The sequence below is a fragment of the Cyprinus carpio genome, chromosome A11, assembly GCF_018340385.1.
Source record: "Cyprinus carpio isolate SPL01 chromosome A11, ASM1834038v1, whole genome shotgun sequence".
NCBI lineage: Eukaryota > Metazoa > Chordata > Actinopteri > Cypriniformes > Cyprinidae > Cyprinus > Cyprinus carpio.
In genome coordinates, this window is record NC_056582.1 from 22,002,435 (window position 1) to 22,016,665 (window position 14,231).

A 14,231-nucleotide genomic window follows, 5' to 3' on the forward strand; every position below is an offset into this window, starting at 1 on the left:
TGTTTATACTAATCCCAAACTTTTGAACGGCATGCAGTGTACATAATGATAGGCTAACTATATTGTGTGTAAAACAAATTAATTAACTAATTAATTGATTTCTTCCCCGTGTATGCACAAAATCCTCTTTTATCTTTTCTTCCTCCTTTTTAATGAAATAGGCCTATTAATTGGATCTTAAAACAAATAACTCAAACAGAACCATCCACAAAAGTGGATGACTGTGCAAATCAAAATGAAATGATAAAACGTTGCATATATTGTGTTAGCTTTGCATTTTTTACACAAATCTGTTATTTTCTTGGTTGTAATGAAGTGTGCCTGCGTGACGCAGCGCGCGGCTCGCCCCTGCGCTTCAGTTCTGTAAACCCCGCGCGCGCGGACCTGCCAACGCCCGGCGCAGAGAAACAAACAGAAAGGATACGGTGAGTGCCAATGACGCTCAAAATAGTATCTACATTTTTCTTTCTAGAACTAATATCTGCGCTCGACTTGGTACATTGTCGAATTATGAATATGTACGGTATGAGTATATGTATTTTAAATAGGTATTTAATGAAATAAACGTGTTAAACGGCACCGGAGTGCAGTTAGCACAAGCGGCTAACGTTAGCTGAGGCTGAGGAGAACCGGTCAGATTTGACCACAGGCGCTTTAACAATTATTATCATGCTACTGTATTACATATTTAAGGTTTATTTTAATATAATAGGTAATTTATGTCGGTATTAAATATATAACGTCGTTTCTGGCTTTCAATCTGTCATCTGTTGCAGTCGCCTGTTGACGACGGATAACGTTAACGGTCATAAATTAACGTTATTTAGATTTTCATATAAACGTGTTATAAGTAATTTGTATTAAATGCTGATTGAATTATAAAGGGATTGCGCAGTGCATGTTTGCTCCGTTAAAATTGGTTAAAACGGTGTTTTTGGTGGCCTTCAGTGGTACAGCATCATTGGAAACTGAGAAACGCTGTATTTATTTATTTATAATTATGTGGCATTGAATCTGAGTGTGTGTTTGTTTAGCATGGATGACACTGTCAGGATTGTGTTATTGATCTCAACATTTTATAGACACACACATATGCAAAAACCATATAGGGTCATGTTATAGCACTGATTTCATACATTTCGAGTGGTTTTATTGGGTTCTCTCTCTCTAACACATGCATTATATCTATCATGCATGTCTTTTTTTTAGTATTGTTATTGACTTGTCTGTAGGATGTGAAAATTAAAAGAAGAGCACACTGATATTTACATCCATGCTGCTGTTTTTGATTTCTCCTTGTAGGCTGAATGATCTGAAATAGTGAAGCATTAATGCCTCTCGGTCTCAAATGAATTTGTTTGGTAGAGGAGGAGGAGGACACAGCATAATTTTTGACTTGCATCATTATGTATTTTGCAACAAGTTCTCTTTCACTTCTGGTCATTGAGAAAATGCTTTTCCTGCCACAAATGAATAGTTAAACTATCACAGGAAGGCAGGACTTGCACAAGAAGAATGGACAAATCCAGCTAGAACTAATCTATATTAAAATAATGTTTACTAATATTCTTACTGTAATGATTCATTAATTTTCTCTTGATAAATAGCAGCATTTGGTGGGTCTCTAAAGGATAGCAACCGACAGCAGCTTAAGTAATCTATTTAATATGTTGGGTGGATCATTATTTATGGTTTTACATAACAGGCGTTCATTTTCAAGTGAGAAATGTGTAGCTAAACAATTAGACAGGTTAGCAAAACTGATTGGCTCACATTTACATTATTAATGTTTGCTAATAACAAAATATTTATAGTAAATTTCTATTGCAAATTAATTTATTTATCATAGTGTCAGAAACTGAAATAAAAGGATTCCACATTGTTTCTGTGTTTTATCAGGATGTTAATGCATAATGTATACATGTAATATGAGCTCATCATCCATCACGTCTATGGAAACCCATTTCCGCCATTAAAAAAAAAGGTAATTCTGACTTTTTATCTCAAAATTCTAACTTTTTTCTTGAAATTAGAAGATCTCCGAATTATGAGAAAAAAGTCAGAATTGCAAGATATAAACTTTTGAAGTTCTGTGTTCATATCTGTATTGGGAGAAACAAAGTTTGAATTTGGTGAAAACAGGCTTGCGTAAATGTCAAACTAATTAAAGGAAATTTATGACTGTGCAAATGTAACTGTAACTGTGTATTGATAACTTTCATAAAAAACTAATACTGGACCTTAAAAACCATTTAACCATGGTACCTTTAATTATTTTATGTGTGGATCAACATAATATAAATAGCTTTAAATGCGTAGTCAAATTATTAGAAATATTTTCAACCCCAAAAATCAGGGCAGATTTGGGGAAAAAGAAGATTTAGAGGTGAGGCTGATTCAAAGCATAGGCTTGTCCAAATGTGGCCTGGTTTTAAAGATCATGGATTTACTGTCTAGGTTTGCACATGAATCTGGATTATATTGCTTTTCTCAGTCTAGTGCTTGAATTTGAAACTGAATTTGGGCCTTAATACAGTTATTTCCAGTACACAACTCGCTACTCACATTCAGTCCTCATGGAAATGTGCCGATCTGGTTGCTCATGGTGTTAGCAGTATTGTGAAATAAAGTGATAGGGATGCACGATAAATATCGGCACGATATTAATGTGCATCTCGTCAGTAAAGCCGGTTTTGTAATCAGTGGTAAATCTCCAGCATTTACTACACAGAGCCATTGTTCACTGACAAGCTGTGCAAAACATACACAAAATATGATCGTGGTTTTGCATAGCTTGTCAGTTAACAATGGCATCCTTTTCTAAGGATGTATAATGTTCTGTGTAGTAAATGCTGCTCCACGTGAAAGCACACACGTGTAGAGATTTACCACTGATTACAAAACCGTTTTACTGACGAGATGGCATTAATATCGTGCTATTACCGTGCATCCCTATAAATTGATGTATGTCATACAGTTTTGAGCATGTGAGTTTTGTAGATTAATCCTTTTCTAAGGATGTATAATGTTTATAAACACAAAATATCTGCAATCTCACATCTAGTTTAAATTAATTACGATTATGATAAGAATTTGTGTTAAGACAGGTGACGGCACCCACCAGATCCCTGTACTTTTGTTTGTGGGTTTTTCACTGATGCTAGAATGAGGTCAGGCCTTGCATCTACAGATTTCTGTCTGCGAGGGGAAGGAAACAGCCGGGATGGGCTTCCATCTCCTTGTCCTGACCATCTGTGAGCTTGAAGGCTCACCCGCTTACTGCTGCATAGCTCTGCAGAGGCTTAGCTGCTGCTCAGGCAAGACGCAAACAGCAGGAAGTTGTCCTCTTTCCCCGGCTTCCCCTCCACACACCAGAGGAAAGGGATATTGCCGTATTGTTCTTTTCTGCCCCCGTGTGTCATCTCCACACACTTGAGGTCTGAGTTGTGTGGATAGTGGTTTAGCCTACTGATCCGCTGTGAGAGATGTGCTAAAACCAGTGACGTTATGCTTGAGTTTAAAGCTATAGTGACCCACAATCAGACCAGTGGAGGGGCCGTCAGAGAGGGGGGAAAGTGTCAATGTTTAAATGTGAAATATATCAGAAATAGGGGTTTACTTTTGTTCTTGCCTGTCCTTCGTTCTTTGTGTTTGCTACTGGTTGTGATGTAATTTTATTGCACTATATAGTATGTACTTATTTTTGTTCAATTTCACTTGTCAGTTTGACTGATGAGATTTAAGATGGTAATGAATTCCTTACTTGACAGTTTGATGTAAAAAATACAAATGGACTTTTTAAAAGTAAAGAAATAATTCTTTGTAAGGATTTTTTTTTAATTGCCTATTTATAGTCTCAATTTTTAGTAAAAAAAATCATTTGTGACACATTCATGATTTCCTGATTTTTACCAGTATGACCATTTTTGTATTTTAGGCTTTAGATGGGTACTTTTTCTGTTAAATAAACTACTGGTTGGTGCACAGTGTGCACATCTCACATTTTTATCCTTATTATATGGTTAATCTTGGAAACATTTGAGCAACTTTCAAACTAATATGTCAGCTATGTGTGTTTTTTGTTGTTGTTTTTTTTAATTGAGAGTATGAAGTATGGGGTTGGATTTTGTTTGCCTTTAGTGCAGTTTTGCATGAGAAAAATATGGTTAATTAATCATATTATGTAAAATTTGGAATATCATAATAAACAGTGTGCGTCTTTTGCTGATGCTCTTCTAATATGTGTACTTCTGATTATCTAACAGATTTTAAACTCAAACTGGTTGTCAGTATATTAAAAAAAAGAAATGAACTGCTCCCCACTTCTTGTTTAAAATGTTTGACTACAGTCTGAGTAAAGAATGATCTTGTAATTGATGCACCTACTCTGCAGTGACATTTACATTGTCATTTTACAGAACGCAATAGAAGACAAAACCCGTTAATCTTAAGAATGTGCAATTTTCAGTCTAGTAGTGTGCACTTGGCTTAAATCTGACAAGTTTTAGGGTTCAGTTGTTTTCACCCACATGCTAAGGGTAGGTGGGTAATAATAGAAAAGCCATAAGCGAAATGCATTAAAGTCTTAGTCATTGCAGATACCATTCTGTGGATGTATATAATAGAAGCAAATCGCATGTCATACTAATTAAAGGACATTTATTACTGCACGCAAATGTAATGGTCTGTGAGACATTGAAGGGTCTGGAATTGATTTGAATATGAATTATTCTCGCTTCTGCAGCAGTAAGTGGGGACAGATTGATTTCTCACATTTTGTGTTGATGATAGCAAGGCTTGTCACATTTTCTAATGTGTGTGTTTTATACTTGCTGACCACCAACACATTTAGTAACAAAAAACAGCATGAGAAACTTCACTCAGAGAGATTAGTTCTTTATTTTGGTTATTATACTGGCAAATTTAGATGTGGTTATTCTGCTCAAAGTATTTCTGCACCGCTTAAAATAAAGTGAAGTATTTTGAATTAAAATTTGGTTTTATTACGAAAAACAGCTTTTGTATTTTTGAATATTTTGAACAACATTAAGTGATTCTGGTGTTGATTTGGTAACCAGTTTGATGGATTCAGTGAATAACTTATTAGCAGTTAATTCAAAGCCATTTGATTGTGAATCTGTCAACACTGGTTGTGCTGTATGTTGGTTTTGTGGTGCAGGAAATACAGTTTTAGATCATATGGTCAGTTCAGGAGGCTTTAGTCCTGCTAAATACACTTCCCGCTGGTCTCTTAAAACTTCAAATATTGCTATCAGGAATGATCCCATTTCCTTATTTACTCTTTGTTCTCTCTCTCTCTCTCTCTCTCTCTCTCTCTCTCTCTCTCTCTCTCCTATCTCTCTCTATATATATATATATATGTATATGTGTGTTATAGAATCCAATAAAAATTTGATTTAAAAAAATTATGTGGTTCTATATATATATTTTAACAGATGTCTTCCTTCAGTGTTTGTCCTTTGCACTATTTCTCTGCACACGTGATAGTAGTGGACATAGAGGGGAGTTGTGTAATACACATGTGCTTTAGTGTCTCCCTTTACACATTCTAAACTTGAGACTGACACACTGGTAGTAAGCCAGCTATTTCTGAATAAAGTGTCTCATGTGAACACTATTGTCTTTCATTGCAGATCTTGAATGAGAACAGTGGATTTATAAAAGCACAGCTATGCAGACGATCAAGTGCGTCGTTGTTGGTGATGGTGCAGTGGGTAAAACCTGTCTATTAATCTCCTATACAACTAATAAATTCCCCTCCGAATATGTACCAACGGTGAGTAGCATTTTCCGCTTCCTTTCATGTTTACTTAGATTATTGTTATGTTATAAGTCTCATGTCTTGACCTGTCTTGTTTATAACATTTTTTAGCTGGATTTCAGTGGCTCTAATCCTTTTATTGTATGAAAACAAACAAAATGTTTCCTGAATGAACAAAGGACACCTTTTTATTAATTTTTTTGCTTTGCTTACAGGTCTTTGATAACTATGCAGTTACGGTTATGATTGGTGGTGAGCCGTACACCCTTGGGCTGTTTGACACTGCAGGTACAGTACAGATTACATGGGTCAACCTCTTCACTTTCATTTATAGCTTAATTAATATTCATCATCTTTAAGCTGTAATAAAACCTGTTTGACAGTAGGAAATTCTCTGGTTTTTAGGGTGTTTGAGAGGGTGGAGCTCATAGGCTGATGGGAAAAAAAACATTCATGATCATCATTGTTATAGAAATTAGACCTCAGGAGCTTTGGAGAATTCCACACATTCCTGTGGAGGGTGGTTGAGCTTGAAACTGCTTTTTTGGAGGATTGTGGGACCAGAGTCTTTTGCTGTGCGTGTGTTTAAATACACCATCGACAGCATGACTGAATGACGTTTGTTGGCTGCTCAGGATCACACATGCATTCTTGGTGTTAATTTGTTTTTTCATTCTCAACTCTTTGCAGGTCAGGAAGATTATGACAGATTACGACCCCTTAGCTACCCTCAGACAGATGTCTTCTTAGTCTGTTTCTCAGTTGTTTCACCTTCTTCGTTTGAAAATGTCAAAGAAAAGGTGAGCTTGAAACATCAAACCAGACATGACAATGCATCTTGTTGGTTGCTCTGCTCTATTTTTGGTGTGCAATGCTGTCTGTCTCTGATTGTCCAAAATGATCACCTGAAGAGTTTCCCACAAGATTTAGTGAAACTATGGGGGGTGGACCTTGGTCCTTCTAGAAGGATCCAGGGACGTACAAAAGTTAAATGCATTAATCTGGTGCATTTTCAGAGTTCAGACTTTTCAATGTCCAAATTGAACAGAAAAGTCTTTGCATTGACTCATACCTGGACTTCAAAATGGACTTGAACCTCATTTTAGTTGTGGTAGTGTCTCAGTCTACATTACATTCACATTGGTGTTTTAGAAAGTCAAACAATTAGAATATAATAATAAATTTACTTTTAAATTATTAGTAGTAATAGAAGTACTAGTGGTAATAATAATTCTCTATTACTATTGTAATGCAACTGTAAAATAAATAAAAAAAATTATAGTAAGTATTACTTTAAGCAAAATCACAATACAAGAGTCGAGTTGTTATTTTTGGTGGAAACCTGCAGTTCCAGCAAATACAGGTTTACAGATGTCTCATTACAAATCTAGTGGAATACTGTCTATGAAAATGTTGGAAATTATGTGAACGTGAAAATGTGTAACTGTTGCCTGTAGCATTTCCAAATGTTCATAAGCTAATCACTTAAGCAAAGTGTTCACTTCACTTTGATACATGCAGCGCAACAGATTATATTCATATTTAATTAAATCACAGCATTTTGTTCCATTATAGTTCGCTTGACATGCTTTTCCAAATCATGAGAAGTCTAAATATGTTTCAGTTCATTATGAAACTAGTGGTACCGATTAGCCTGGAGGCCACCAGAGTATGAGTAATTAATGTGAAACACTGGCTGCCGTTTTGTTGCTGAGTATTTAGTCTGATCATATTGGTTGTTTACTACTTTAATTTCTAACTATTACACAAGTTAATTGGAAAAAAATTGGTCTTATCCTTTGGCCTTTGTCCTACAGTGGGTACCTGAGATCACCCACCACTGTCCAAAGACCCCCTTCCTGCTGGTGGGGACGCAGATTGATCTGAGAGATGATCCTTCAACCATTGAGAAGCTTGCCAAGAACAAACAGAAACCCATCACTCCGGAGACAGCAGAGAAGCTGGCCCGCGATCTGAAGGCTGTCAAATATGTGGAGTGCTCCGCTCTGACGCAGGTGAGTGAGGTCTTACATATGTCCATGAACGTAAATCATCTACATTACCAACAGAAACTGCCTCTTTAGTTGGTCATTTATCATGCTAAAATCTTCTCAGTGAGATTTTGTTTTCTTAGATTTCAACATCTAAAAATAATTGGTTTTAAATAATTCTCATTGGTTAGAAGAAGTGTCCTGTTGATACAGTGTTAAGATTTGACATTTGATTTTTGAAACCAAGTCTTCCAGGTTTGTTTTGTTTTTATTTATTTTACTACATGTACGATTTAGCTTAAAGTGCCCCTATTATGCCTTTTCGAATATTACCTTTCATGCAGTGTGTCATGTATGTGAACATACAATATCTGCAAAGTTGTGAAGCCGATAGTGCACGATAAATAAAGTTATTGTCTATCAAAAAAAAAAAAAAAAAAAAGAGTCTGCTTGTAATTACCTGAACATGTCGTCAGGAATTTGAATCTTATTCTGTTATGGCTGTACGACATAAAGTAACACATTTGCATAATGTCCGCCCACGTTCTATGTCGCCAACTTGGTTAACACGTCGAGAAGACGCTGTGAGACTGAATTTGTTTCATCACATCTAATAATTACCACAAACTTGTTAACACTTGACACTTAGCACTAAGAAACGTCCTGCTCCAGTTGTGCTTGCGAATCAGTCTCTTGTCGATCAGCAAAACCGTTTCATTATCAGACTCCAGCTCGAATTGGTAAGGTACAATCGATACCATCTTTTCTATGTATTGACAAGACTCCAGGGCTGTCCTTCCGTCATGGCAGTGGGCGTTTCATTTCAGATGAATTTGATTTCCAAAGAATCAAAATATGCATTTAATATCACCTCATTTTCCAGCGATTCTCAAATGATTAGTTCAAAGCAGTTCTAAGATTCATTCTCTCTAAAACCCTCCTTTCTGTGAGCCTACTCTGGTCTGATTGGTCTACCACGTACAGCACGTGTCGGAAATGATACGCCCACTTCCATAGTGCCGTATTTTGAATTCTCGATAAAAAATATAAACATCTATTATTTATCATACTTGTGATTCAGTGGAGCCAGCTGCTCCAAATAAACAGAGTAGTGAGCCATCTTTCAAGAGAATGCGTTTACTTGAATCCTGAGTTGAACTCCCAGAGAATGTTTTTTTTTTTTTTAACTCCCCAAGATTAGAGAAGCATACGTCAGTAAAATGATGTGTTTGTGGGTGGGGTCAAGTTGTTCGCTGCTGGCGAACGTAGGACATAGGTGGGAATTATGCAAATGTGTTACCCTGTGACGTGTAGTCATTTTTCGAATTACTAACAACTCGCTTTGGCTGTAGAGAGTCGATTCTTTAGTGTGGGTGACAATAACTTTATTTATGCACTTTCAGTTTTACAACTTTGCTGATCATTTACATTCACATACAGCTACATTACACACTGCATGAAAGGCAATATTGGAAATGGCATAATAGGGGCACTTTAACAAGAAAGTGGAAGCTTTATAGAATGTGGTCAGAGGCTCAGAGACATTGGTGACTTGTCTGAATGTTTGTTTTTGAAAAATGTTGAGGATTAACCTTTGGTTTGGTTTGTGATCAGAGGTTGATCTGTCATTGACCAGCTGTTCTCTGCCTATTGATGCTTGCATATTAAAATATAATTTGATATGTGACTGCATAGGGGATTTATATCCAGTGGGGTTATCGGGATGATAAAGACAACATAAAATAACACACAGAAAGTGGGCGTATTGATTAATATTATTCTGCACCTACGTAAAGTATCATGCTTTGAGTCTTTCACAATGAGACCAATAATATATTACACTAGCTATTATGATTTCATTATTTCTTTACGTTTGGCACTTTTGTTTTGCTTTTTAGGAAATAAATATACAAATTTATGACAACTGTTTTTGGATCTGTGTAGTTGACTTCATAAATGTCTGCATGCAGTCTATCTGGAAAAGAGGACTGTGGTTTGAGTTTAGGCAATGGAGATGGTATCCTAAATGTTTTTTTTTTTTAGTCTGCCACACCAGTGGATCCATTTTCATAATTTGTTAGTGTCATCTGTAGGCCTGCATGGCATCTGCACCTGTAGAATTACTACTTACTGGAGTATCCTTCTGTGTGAAGCTCTTCTTCAAGCAGCTTCTCTTCCTCACTAGCTGCTGTGCTCTGTTGAAATGTGCTAGTTCCGCTCTTTATATCTCACCTCTTCTCTATCTGTCATGTTTTCTGTAACTGCTGCTAACATTGGTGCTTTATTCTGTTTCCCTTCCCTTCTGTGTTCATAGCGAGGTCTGAAGAATGTATTTGATGAAGCTATCCTAGCTGCCCTCGAACCTCCTGAAACGCAGCGAAAACGGAAGTGCTGTATATTTTAAACCTCTCTCTTTCTAATGCCCCACTCTTCCCCAGATGTTTGCTGCTTCCTTTAGTTACCTCTTGCTCCACAGAAATGACAAGTTTCCCAATCTCTAAAGTGACGTCATGTGTATCTTCTTTCACCAATACTAAAAGATTTGCTTTTGCTGTTTTCTTTTTTTTCCCTACTTTTTTTGTTGTTGTTGGAGACTACTAACTTTAGTCCCAGCTCCTGGGAGTGACATTTGTCTCCTTTCTACAGATTTCTTTTTATTACTGTTATTATTTGCACTTTGAGTTTGAAAATAAAATGTGGAAGTTTACAATGAACGGTTGCATATTTATATTTTTGCTTTAAGTACTGATGTTGCTTTAGACATTAAAGTTCATATTCTTTTTCATTGTTTATGAGCAGACAAAGATAAGATAGTTCAGTACCTTGCTGCTCAGTTTATTTGCATTTTTAAGAATCATTATTCCTTATGTCAGTGTATTTATTTTGTACTGCAACAATTGTATCATATAAAGTTAATTCTAAACTTATTAACATATGGCTACAGTTTGCGGTTTGGTGCCATTCTTATCCATACGACGTCTTGAAGAGTTTAAATGGCTTAATATAATCCTGTGAAATGATTTGTGCCATTAATAAAGGACAGCTGCAATTGCCATTACTTAATGCGTCTCTCTCGTCAATTATGCATTAATGCTGTTTAAACTTTAAATGTGTTTTTAAACCAGAGTTGGGTTTTTTAAATGGCCTGACCCTAGGTCAACTTTGATGCCAACACTAAAACAACACTATTCTACATTACACACAGTGTCTTTTTTGCACAAAGCACAATCCACATCTACCTTCCACCAGTTGTTTGTGAATAAATCCTTCTCACTATGACTCACACAGTGGGTCTTTGTACTCCTTTGAGACATGCTTACAGTGCTGGACTGGACAATAACTTCTCAGACTACTCTTCTGAGGACGATTTTCTCAAACAATGTCATACTTGTTGTTTCCAAGCACCAAGCAGTTCCTCTTCAGCCCTAATCTGTGTGTGAGTGCAGAAAAGTGTATTGTACATGTTCTCCCTTGCTTTAGCTGTCGCCTGACGTGTTTTGCCAAAAAACAAAACTAATCTCAGTGTCTCATGAAAATGTCATTCTTGCTCATTTTACCCAGATGAGGGCAGTCTTGTAGAACTTCCACACTGCAGGTCACATTCTCCTGCAGATCATTTGTCCCAGAGTATGTTTTATTTCACCCAGAGGCTTGAGTTTCTGTTTGACCAGACCTTCGCCTCACCAACCCTTTGGTCTCTGAGCCTGTGTTTGCTTTCACTTCCACTTTCTTTTTTGACACCTGGTTTTGTGTCAGAATGACTATACAGCATGGCTGATTCAGTTGGATTTCAGTTGACTGGGTTTGTCCCAAATACTTGCAGAGGAAGTATAGAGATGTTTAAATTTTATGCAATTGGCCAATCATCTGAAATCTTTATTTTTAGGTCTTTAGCGGGGCCACATGAAATCTGTGACCACAGAACTTTAGCAGAATTGGTCATTAATAAAATTTGACATCCCACATGGATAGTTCACCCAAAAATGCAAATTGTCATCATTTACTCACGCTGATGTCATTCCAAACCTGTATGATTTTCATTTTTCTTCAGAACAGATATTTTGAAGAGTGTTGGTAACCAAACAGTTTAATTTACTATTTACATCCATTATATAAAATAAAATGGAAGTCATTTTTTTTAAATATCTTCCAAGATTTCCAGGTATCTTCTAGTTTTTTGGTGGGATATCCTTTTAAACAGTTTGGCTGATTTTAGTATGCTTTCAGATACCAAAAAGATTGCAAACTCTTATGCACATTTGAAAAGATATTAAGCCAATTTTAAATCCATTTTGCAGATTTTCTTTCAAAATAAACAGAAAATTTACAAATTAAATTCACACATTGTGTGTGGGCCTAGTTATGAGGACACTTCTTAATTGATTATTTAGCTTTTTTTGTCTTATTCCCATTTGGCATTCTTATTTGCTTGGTTCCACTGTAAATATTACTTTGTGTTCAAAGCATTTCCTACATATTTAAATTCAGTTTAAGCTTCGACTCCTTTATTTCTACAATGCTGTTCTTATATTTTGCATTTTCAAATGTCCAAAGTCATCCAATCATGTTGCGTCTGTGGCAGAAATTATTCTATTCCCAACCCACCCATTGATTTTCTTTTCTTTATCTGTGTGTTGACCCATGTTGAGTGTCCATCCTCTCCCTTGCTTTGTGTTCACAGAAAGGCCTAAAAAACGTATTTGATGAGGCGATTTTGGCAGCCCTGGAGCCCCCAGAGCCCAAGAAGAAGCGTAAATGTGTGCTGCTATAAGCACCCTCTTTCCCATCTCTCCCCCTCCCTTCTTTGCTCTGCTAAGGCTGGTCCACAGCTTTACACTCTAAAAAGCAATGTGTAAAAGTGCGTTTCAAAATTTGCTCTGCAATAAAGATATAAAGAGTACCCACCATACACATGCACATATACACACAACAAACACACACAACCCACATGCCCATTAATATATAAACCTTACAGGGCCTTTTCTAGTTTTGATTCCAGGGATCTTGCTTCTGTACTTCATGGTGAGATTTATTAGAGATGCTGCCTTGGTTTGCTGGCCGTATTTTGACATTTAAGTGGGTTAATGTAAGACCATACAGTAATAACACTGCGCAGGCACTCTCTGTCACTAAAGTCTTAAGTAGGTTCAGGTTGTATTTCTTACCATCGTGCATTCTATTGTATGGTGTTCAAAATGGCAACGAATCACTCTGATCTGATCCGAAACGTCACCAGCCCAAGAAATAAAAGAATTGGCATATTTGGAGACGTGTTCACGAGTCTGCCGTAATCCCTCTCCCACCCTCAAGCAACGTCACCTGAAGTGCTTAGAAATAGCTCCTTATTCTTTGCCAATATTCCCATTTAGTCCAAGACATTAGTCCTGTAAATGCTTCAGTTGTTTTCAGTGTATAATTTTGACTTCTCATGAAAAAAAAAGGTCTATCTCAAGCAGGGAACTTTCTAACAGTGTTAGCAGAACAAGTGGCGTGTTCTAATGCGTTGCTAGGGACCATGTAAGCGTTTTCCCAGAACTTGTGATGCATGTAGGCAAGCCTCCAGGTTCCTTTGGATAGGATAACATTAATAATAATAATGTAAGCTGACAAAAGTTGTTGTAGGCTCCAGTTGTTTTTATTTTACCTTTTTTTTTTTTCTTTATGATTATTGAATTATATTTTTTTTTAATCTTAATTTTATTTTCCTCAAAGGTTCATTTCACTCCTCTTTTGTGTAGGGGCTGGATCCCAGCAATTCTTTGATCCACTTGTGTTTTTAAGGAAGAAAGCAACCATTGAATGTTTATGTGTCAGTGTAAGATATCCTCTCTCAGAACTATGAACCAAGTTTAATAGTTTAACACAGGCGGATCAGAGTTCGTTAGATTTCCAGTCTTTTTTCCCCTCCCTAGTTATTTGTTTGTTTTCATTTTGTTTTGGTGTAAACCAGATGCTCTGTATGAAGTCTCTCCTTTGTACTGTATATGCATTCTTTTGAGAAAAAAAAATTAAACATACCTTAATTGCCTTTATTATGTTCCATTTCTTTTTCTTAAGGTGCTGCATGCATTGTAAAATGAACACTGCACTGAAGCTTTACCTAAGGAAACATATCTCTCCTAAAATGTCTGTGTACTTTTTTTATTTTATTTTTTTCACTGATAGGCAAATTTCTTAATGAATTTTCCTTTTCCCCCAGTTTTTGGACTCAGGACTATAGTTGGTCAGTGTGATTGTTTCTGCCAGCAGGGTATGCTCTATGACTGGATAGGCAAAGGACTGCCTCTTTAACAGTTATCTGTAGCAGTGGAGGTTTAGTGAGTATTTTTCAGTCTTTGTATTTGAAAATGCATGCACACAGGAATAGGGCGTTAGACTTTTTTTTTTTCTTTTTCCCCACACTAAGAGTGGAATGCATAATTAATAATTTATCAGATGCTTTTGTCCAAAGCATCTTT

At 36.4% G+C, this 14,231-nt stretch overlaps 1 protein-coding gene across 2 annotated transcripts; it reads left to right on the plus strand.

The window, feature by feature from the left end:
* Positions 1–277: 277 nt before the first annotated feature.
* Positions 278–13,805, plus strand: LOC109051932 (cell division control protein 42 homolog). 2 transcript variants are annotated; one of them, XM_019069412.2, is made up of 6 exons: positions 278–425; positions 5,655–5,797; positions 5,998–6,070; positions 6,473–6,582; positions 7,600–7,797; positions 12,455–13,805. In XM_019069412.2, exons 2-6 carry the CDS (start codon positions 5,693–5,695, stop codon positions 12,542–12,544), a joined length of 576 nt encoding a protein of 191 aa, XP_018924957.2. In that variant the 5' UTR covers positions 278–425; positions 5,655–5,692; the 3' UTR covers positions 12,545–13,805. The 2 variants fall into 2 exon arrangements, with proteins under 2 accessions (XP_018924957.2, XP_018924958.1); XM_019069413.2 differs by lacking the exon at positions 12,455–13,805 and adding an exon at positions 10,088–10,831.
* The last annotated feature ends 426 nt before the right edge of the window (positions 13,806–14,231 follow it).